Here is a 10000-nt window from a genome sequence, read left to right on the forward strand (position 1 = left end):
CACTACACTATACACTACACTACACTATACACTACTACACTATACACTACACTAGACACTACCACACTATACACTACACTACTACACTACACTATACACTACACTATACGCTACACTATACACTATACACTACACTATACACTACACACTACACTACACACTACACTACACACTACACTACACACTACACACTACACTACACACTACACTATACACTATACACTACACACTACACTATACACTACACACTACACTACACACTACACTATACACTACACACTACACTATACACTACTACACTACACTATACACTACACTACTATACACTACTACACTATACACTACTACACTATACACTACTACACTATACACTACTACACTATACACTACACACTACACTATACACTACACTACACACTACACTATACACTACACTATACACTACACACTACACTATACACTACTACACTATACACTACACTATACACTACACTAGACACTACCACACTATACACTACACTACTACACTACACTATACACTACACTATACACTACACACTACACTACACACTACACTACACACTACACTACACACTATACACTACTACACTACACGCTACACTCACCGCATTGACGCCACTCATCTGCTGCAAGATGTTCAAGGCGACGATGATGACGATCTGCCTCCTCATCCCCGGGTCACGGAGCAGATCCAGCACGGACCTCGCTGCCACGCTCCGTTCCTCCTCCATCTGCTCCATCTCCCGCTCAACGCTCCCTCCCCCATCACCGCCATCACCGCTATCATCGCCATCATCGCCATCGGCTCCACGGAGCCAGCGCAGGGCTGGGAAGTCGAGGTGGAGGTAGAGGGAAGGGTGATTACAACCACCATCATCACCATAATCATCATCACCATCACCACTACCTCCACTACCACCACCTCCACTGCCACCACCTCCATCACCACCATCACCATCACCACCACCACCACCATCATCATCATCATCACGACCTCCATCACCACTTCCTCCACCACGACCAGCATCACCTCCATCACCACCACCATCACCTCCACCACGACCACCATCATCACCACCACCACCATCACTACCATCACCACCACCATCACTACCATCACCACCTCCATCACCATCACCACCACCACCACCTCCATCACCACCACCACCACCACCACTTCCATCACCACCACCTCCACCACCACCTCCATCACCACCACCACCACCTCCATCACCACCATCACCACCACCACCACCACCGAGTGGAGTGAGTGCTGAATCAACGTCCCCTCCCCCAGTGCCTATGGAGCAGTGGAGCGAGCCCGGCACTCACCTGCGAGTGCCCTGCGCGTCTCCCCGCGGTCGAGCAGCATCATCACCACCACAACTACTACCACCACCATCACCACCACCACCACCACCATCACCACCACCATCACCTCCACTACCATCATCACCACCACCACCTCCATCATCACCTCCATCACCACCACCACCACCACCTCCATCACCTCCATCACCTCCATCACCACCTCCACCTCCATCACCACCACCACCATCACCACCACCATCACCTCCATGGAGCGAGTGGCGTGAGCGAGTGAAGTGAGTGAGTGGAGTGAGTGGAGGTGAAGGAAAGGGAGTGAGTCCTGAATCAACGTCCCCCCCCTCCACCACCACCACCACCTCCATCACCTCCATCACCTCCAGGGAGCGAGTGGAGTGAGTGGATGTGAAGGAGAGGGAGTGAGTCCTGAATCAACCTCCCCCCACCTCCCCCCACCTCCCCCCACCTCCCCCCACCTCCCCCCACCTCCCCCCACCTCCCCCCATCGAGCAGTGTAGCGAGCCCGGCACCCACCTGCGAGCGCCCTGCGCGTCTCCCCGCGGTCGAGCAGCAGGTGCCGGGGGCTCTCGGGCAGCCAGGGCAGCGACACGAGCTGCAGGGCGGCAGGGAGAGCCGGCAGGGAGAGAGCCAGAGGCCAGAGCTGAGGCTCACCCAGTACCTGCCTGGGGGGGGAGGGGGGAGAGGGGGAGGGGTGGGGGTGGGGGAGAGGGGGGGGGGGAGTCAGACAGAGCGGCAGGGAGAGGGCCAGAGGCCAGAGCTGAGGCTCACCCAGTACCTGCCTGGGGGGGGGAGGGGGGGGGTGGGGGGGTGGGGGGGTGGGGGTGGGGGAGAGGGGGTGGGGGGGGGGAGGGAGGGGGAGGGGGTGGGGGGAGGGGTGGGGGGGGAGGGTGAGTCAGACAGGCCGGCAGGGAGAGAGCCAGAGGCCAGAGCTGGGGCTCACCCAGTACCTGCCTGGGGGGGGGGAGGGGGGACGGGGGTGGGGGGAGGGAGGGGGGTGGGGGTGGGGGGGAGGGTGGGGGAGGGAGGAGGGGGTGTGGAGGGGGGGGGTGGAGGGAGGGAGTATAGTACACACTACACCATACACTACACACTATACACTACACACTATACACTACACTATACACTACACTATACACTACACACTATACACTACACACTATACACTACACTATACACTACACTATACACTACACACTATACACTACACACTATACACTACACACTATACACTACACTATACACTACACTATACACTACACACTATACACTACACACTATACACTACACACTATACACTACACTATACACTACACACTATACACTACACTATACACTACACACTATACACTACACACTATACACTACACACTATACACTACACACTATACACTACACACTATACACTACACACTATACACTACACTATACACTACACACTATACACTACACACTATACACTACACACTATACACTACACTATACACTACACACTATACACTACACTATACACTACACTATACACTACACACTATACACTACACACTATACACTACACACTATACACTACACACTATACACTACACTATACACTACACACTATACACTACACACTATACACTACACTATACACTACTACACTACAACACTACACACTATACACTACACTATACACTACTACACTACACTATACACTACACTATACACTACTACACTACACTATACACTACTACACTACACTATACACTACTACACTACACTATACACTACACTATACACTACACTATACACTACTACACTACACTATACACTACACTATACACTACACTATACACTACTACACTACACTATACACTACACTATACACTACACTATACACTACTACACTACACTATACACTACACTATACACTACTACACTATACACTACACTATACACTACACTACACACTACACTATACACTATACACTACACTATACACTACTACACTACACTATACACTACACTATACACTACTACACTATACACTACACTATACACTACACTATACACTACACTATACACTACACTATACACTACTACACTACACTATACACTACACTATACACTACTACACTATACACTACACTATACACTACACTATACACTACACACTACACTATACACTACACTATACACTACACTATACACTACTACACTACACTATGCACTACACTATACACTACTACACTATACACTACACTATACACTACACTACACACTACACTATACACTACTACACTATACGATACACTACTACACTATACACTACACTATACACTACACTATACACTACACTATACACTACTACACTATACTATACACTACTACACTATACTACCACTGCCACCATCACCCCCCCCCCACCCCCACCCCCCCCCACCACCCCCCCCCACCCCCCCCCCACCACCACCACCCCCCCCCCACCACCACCACCATCACCACCACCATCACCCCCACCACCACGACCACCACCCCCCCCCCCACCACCCCCCCCCCCCACCACCACCACCATCACCACCACCCCCCACCACCACCACCCCCCCACCACCACCACCACCACTACCACCTCCCCCCCCACCACCATCACCACCACCACCCCCCTCCACCACCACCCCCCCACCCACCACCACCCCCCACCACCACCACCCCCCCACCACCACCACCACCACTCACTTGAGCCCAGCCAGTTGACCCACGATGAGCCCGAAGGTGCAGAAAACGATGGTGGTCATGGCGAGGGCCCCGCGCTGATGCTGCAAGGCGCTCTCGCCCAGGTACATGGGCTGTAGGCTCATCCCGATACCTGAGGACACCCACAGGGTTCAGTGTTAGTCACTGAGACTCCCACAGGGTTCTGTGTTAATCACCGAGACTCCCACAGGGTTCAGTGCTAGTCACTGAGTGAGACTCCCACAGGGTTCAGTGTTAATCAGAGAGAGGGCTCAGTGTTAATCACTGAGACACCCACAGGGTTCAGTGTTAATCACTGAGACTCACAGAGCCAGACTAAGGCTCCCACAGGGTTCAGTGTTAATCACCGAGACTCCCACAGGGTTCAGTGTTAATCACTGAGTGAGACTCCCACAGGGTTCAGTGTGAATCACTGAGTGACACTCCCACAGGGTTCAGTGTTAATCACTGAGTGACACTCCCACAGGGTTCAGTGTGAATCTCTGAGTGACACTCCCACAGGGTTCAGTGTGAATCACTGAGTGACACTCCCACAGGGTTCAGTGTGAATCACTGAGTGACACTCCCACAGGGTTCAGTGTGAATCACTGAGTGACACTCCCACAGGGTTCAGTGTTAATCACTGAGTGACACTCCCACAGGGTTCAGTGTTAATCTCTGAGTGACACTTTCACAGGGCTCAGTGTGAATCTCTGAGTGACACTCCCACAGGGTTCAGTGTGAATCTCTGAGTGACACTTTCACAGGGCTCAGTGTGAATCTCTGAGTGACACTCCCACAGGGCTCAGTGTGAATCTCTGAGTGACACTTTCACAGGGTTTAGTGTGAATCACTGAGTGACACTCCCACAGGGTTCAGTGTGAATCACTGAGTGACACTCCCACAGGGTTCAGTGTTAATCACTGAGTGACACTCCCACAGGGTTCAGTGTGAATCTCTGAGTGACACTCCCACAGGGTTCAGTGTGAATCACTGAGTGACACTCCCACAGGGTTCAGTGTGAATCACTGAGTGACACTCCCACAGGGTTCAGTGTGAATCACTGAGTGACACTCCCACAGGGTTCAGTGTGAATCACTGAGTGACACTCCCACAGGGTTCAGTGTTAATCACTGAGACTCCCACAGGGCTCAGTGTGAATCACTGAGTGACACTCCCACAGGGTTCAGTGTGAATCACTGAGTGACACTCCCACAGGGTTCAGTGTTAATCACTGAGTGACACTCCCACAGGGTTCAGTGTTAATCTCTGAGTGACACTTTCACAGGGCTCAGTGTGAATCTCTGAGTGACACTCCCACAGGGTTCAGTGTGAATCTCTGAGTGACACTTTCACAGGGCTCAGTGTGAATCTCTGAGTGACACTCCCACAGGGTTCAGTGTGAATCTCTGAGTGACACTTTCACAGGGCTCAGTGTGAATCTCTGAGTGACACTCCCACAGGGCTCAGTGTGAATCTCTGAGTGACACTTTCACAGGGTTCAGTGTTAATCACTGAGTGACACTCCCACAGGGCTCAGTGTGAATCACTGAGTGACACTCCCACAGGGTTCAGTGTGAATCACTGAGTGACACTCCCACAGGGTTCAGTGTTAATCACTGAGTGAGACTCCCACAGGGTTCAGTGTGAATCTCTGAGTGACACTCCCACAGGGTTCAGTGTTAATCTCTGAGTGACACTTTCACAGGGCTCAGTGTGAATCTCTGAGTGACACTCCCACACGGTTCAGTGTGAATCTCTGAGTGACACTTTCACAGGGCTCAGTGTGAATCACTGAGTGACACTCCCACAGGGTTCAGTGTGAATCACTGAGTGACACTCCCACAGGGTTCAGTGTTAATCACTGAGTGAGACTCCCACAGGGTTCAGTGTGAATCTCTGAGTGACACTTTCACAGGGCTCAGTGTGAATCTCTGAGTGACACTCCCACAGGGTTCAGTGTGAATCTCTGAGTGACACTTTCACAGGGCTCAGTGTGAATCTCTGAGTGACACTCCCACAGGGTTCAGTGTGAATCTCTGAGTGACACTTTCACAGGGCTCAGTGTGAATCTCTGAGTGACACTCCCACAGGGCTCAGTGTGAATCTCTGAGTGACACTCCCACAGGGTTCAGTGTGAATCTCTGAGTGACACTTTCACAGGGCTCAGTGTGAATCTCTGAGTGACACTTTCACACTGGGTTAGGCACCGCTGTTGATGCCCATGACGAGTCGCCCGGCGATGATGAGCTCGAAGGAGGATGCCGCCCGGCTCAGTCCGAGCATCAGCGATGCGGCCATCGTGAAGGCGTTGCTAGCGAGCAGCCCGTTGCGTCTGTTGCGTGGAGACGTCGTTCAACATCGTCATCATCGTCGTCATCATCATCAACATGGTCAACATCATCATCATCATCGTCGTCGTTGTCAACATCATCATCGTCGTTGTTGTCATCGTCATCATCAACATGGTCAACATCATCATCATCATCATCGTCGTCGTCATCATCATCATCATCGTCGTCGTCGTTGTCATCGTCATCATCAACATGGTCAACATCGTCATCATCGTCGTCGTCGTTGTCAACATCATCATCGTCGTCATCGTTGTCAACATCGTCATCGTTGTCGTAATCAACATGGTCAACATCGTGGTCATCATCATCATCGTCGTCAACATCATCATCATCGTCGTTGTCAACATCATCATGGTCATCATCGTCATCATCGTCGTCATTATCGTCATCATCGTCGTTGTCAACATCATCATCATCGTCGTCGTTGTCAACATCATCATCATGGTCATCATCGTCGTCATCATCATCATCGTCGTCAACATCGTCATCATCGTCGTCGTCAACATCATCATGGTCATCATCGTCATCATCGTCGTCATTATCGTCATCATCGTCGTTGTCAACATCATCATCATGGTCATCATCGTCGTTGTCAACATCATCATCATGGTCATCATCGTCATCATCATCATCGTCGTCAACATCATCATCATCATCGTCGTTGTCAACATCATCATGGTCATCATCGTCGTCATCGTCGTCATTATCGTCATCATCGTCGTTGTCAACATCATCATCATCGTCGTTGTCAACATCATCATCATGGTCATCATCGTCGTCATCATCATCATCGTCGTCAACATCATCATCATCATCGTCGTTGTCAACATCATCATGGTCATCATCGTCGTCATCGTCGTCATTATCGTCATCATCGTCGTTGTCAACATCATCATCATCGTCGTTGTCAACATCATCATCATGGTCATCATCGTCGTCATCATCATCATCGTCGTCAACATCGTCATCATCGTCGTTTTCAACATCATCATGGTCATCATCGTCGTCATCGTCGTCATTATCGTCATCATCGTCGTTGTCAACATCATCATCATCATCGTCGTTGTCAACATCATCATCATGGTCAACATCATCATCGTCATCATCGTTGTCAACGTCGTCATCATCATCGTCGTTGTTGTTGTCAACATCATCATCATCATCATCGTCATTATCGTCATCATCGTCGTCGTCGTTGTCATCGTCATCATCAACATGGTCAACATCGTCATCATCGTCATCGTTGTTGTCAACATCGTCATCGTCATCATCGTTGTCAACATCGTCATCGTTGTCGTAATCAACATGGTCAACATCGTGGTCATCATCATCGTCGTCATCGTCGTCGACATCATCGTCGTCAACATCATCGTCGTCGTCATCGTCGTCATCATCATCATTGTCGTCATCATCATCATCATGGTCAACATCGTCGTCGTCATCGTCGTCATCATCATCATCGTCGTCATCATCATCATCATGGTCAACATCGTCGTCGTCATCGTCGTCATCATCATCATCGTCGTCATCATCATCATCATGGTCAACATCGTCGTCGTCATCGTCGTCATCATCATCATCGTCGTCATCATCATCATCATGGTCAACATCGTCGTCGTCATCGTCGTCATCATCGTCGTCGTCGTCATCGTCATCATCGTCGTCACCATCGTCATCATTATCGTCATCAGCAGCTCACTCACCTATAGACCTACACACTCACTCACCCACCCGCTCACCCACTCACCCCCTCACCCACCCACTCACTCATCCACTCACCCACTCACGCACTCACCCACTCACTCACCCACCCACTCACCCACCCACTCACTCACTCACTCATCCACTCACTTACCCACTCATCCACTCACCCACTCACTCACTCACCCACTCACTCACCCACTCACTCACTCACTCACCCACCTGCCCACCCACTCACCCACCCACTCACTCACCCACTCACTCACTCACCCACCTGCCCACCCACTCACCCACCCACTCACTCACTCATCCACTCACTTACCCACTCACCCACCCACTCACTCACTCACTCATCCACTCACTCACTCACCCACCCACCCACTCACCCACCCACTCACTCACACACTCACCCACCTGCCCACCCACTCACCCACCCACTCACTCATCCACTCACTTACCCACTCACCCACTCACTCACTCACTCTATCATCCACTCACTCACCCACCCACCCACCCACTCACTGACTCATCCACTCACTCACTCACTCATCCACTCACTCACCCACTCACTGATCCATTCACTCATCCACTCACTCACCCACCCACCTCCTCACCCCCTCACCTGCCCACCCCACCCCTCACCCCCCTCACTTGCCCACCTGAGTGGGTCTCTCATCCACCCACCCCCTCACCCACCCCCTCACCCCCCCACCCCCTCACCTGCCCACCCACCCCTCACCCCCTCACCTGCCCACCTGAGTGGGTCTCTCATCCACCCACCCCCTCACCCACCCCCTCACCCCCCCCACCCCCTCACCTGCCCACCCACCCCTCACCCCCCTCACTTGCCCACCTGAGTGGGTCTCTCATCCACCCACCCCCTCACCCACCCCCTCACCCCCCCACCCCCTCACCTGCCCACCCACCCCTCACCCCCTCACCTGCCCACCTGAGTGGGTCTCTCATCCACCCACCCCCTCACCCACCCCCTCACCCCCCCACCCCCTCACCTGCCCACCCACCCCTCACCCCCTCACTTGCCCACCTGAGTGGGTCTCTCATCCACCCACCCCCTCACCCACCCCCTCACCCCCCCACCCCCTCACCTGCCCACCCACCCCCTCACCCCCTCACCTGCCCACCTGAGTGGGTCTCTCATCCACCCACCCCCTCACCCACCCCCTCACCCCCCCATCCCCTCACCTGCCCACCCTCACTGCGAGGGGCCCCGCCAGCAAGGCCCCCAGGAGGCCCCCGGCAGTGAAGGCCGCCACCACCAGAGACCAGAGCAGCAGCAGCCCGTCTGGGGACAGCGACTCGCCGTGACGCGACAGCCACGTGGCGTTGATGAACTCCTGCACGGCCTGCAGGCAGCCGCATCATCAGCAGCAGCAGTAGTAGCATCAGCAGTAGTAGCAGCATCAGTAGTAGCATCAGTAGTAGTAGTAGTAGCAGCAGTAGCAGCAGTAGCATCAGTAGTAGCAGTAGCAGCAGTAGCATCAGCAGTAGTAGCATCAGCAGTAGTAGTAGCAGTAGTAGTAGCAGTAGTAGCAGTAGTAGCAGTAGTAGCAGCAGTAGCAGTAGCATCAGCAGTAGTAGTAGTAGCAGCAGTAGCAGTAGTAGCAGTAGCAGCAGTAGCAGCAGCAGTAGTAGCAGTAGCAGCAGTAGCAGTAGTAGCAGTAGCAGCAGTAGCAGTAGCATCAGCAGTAGTAGTAGCAGCAGTAGCAGTAGTAGCAGTAGCAGCAGTAGCAGCAGCAGTAGTAGCAGTAGCAGCAGTAGCAGTAGCATCAGCAGTAGTAGTAGTAGCAGCAGTAGCAGTAGTAGCAGTAGCAGCAGTAGCAGCAGCAGTAGTAGCAGTAGCAGCAGTA

General features: G+C 52.4%; 1 protein-coding gene across 1 annotated transcript in view; it reads right to left on the reverse strand.

Annotated features, from left to right (window-relative positions):
• The window catches only part of LOC144954336 (solute carrier family 2, facilitated glucose transporter member 11-like), a gene marked incomplete at both ends in the record, with an annotated part of 23645 nt that extends 14149 nt beyond the window's left edge, over positions 1-9496 (reverse strand). Inside the window, 5 exons of the mRNA XM_078884854.1 lie at positions 627-847; positions 1882-2030; positions 4081-4210; positions 6288-6412; positions 9336-9496. Coding sequence (XP_078740980.1) covers positions 627-847; positions 1882-2030; positions 4081-4210; positions 6288-6412; positions 9336-9496 — 786 coding nt within the window. The remainder of the gene's footprint in view (positions 1-626; positions 848-1881; positions 2031-4080; positions 4211-6287; positions 6413-9335) is intronic.
• Between the last annotated feature and the right edge of the window lie 504 nt (positions 9497-10000).

Source organism: Lampetra fluviatilis, unplaced genomic scaffold (genome assembly GCF_964198595.1).
Source record: "Lampetra fluviatilis unplaced genomic scaffold, kcLamFluv1.1 SCAFFOLD_1208, whole genome shotgun sequence".
Classification (NCBI taxonomy): domain Eukaryota; kingdom Metazoa; phylum Chordata; class Hyperoartia; order Petromyzontiformes; family Petromyzontidae; genus Lampetra; species Lampetra fluviatilis.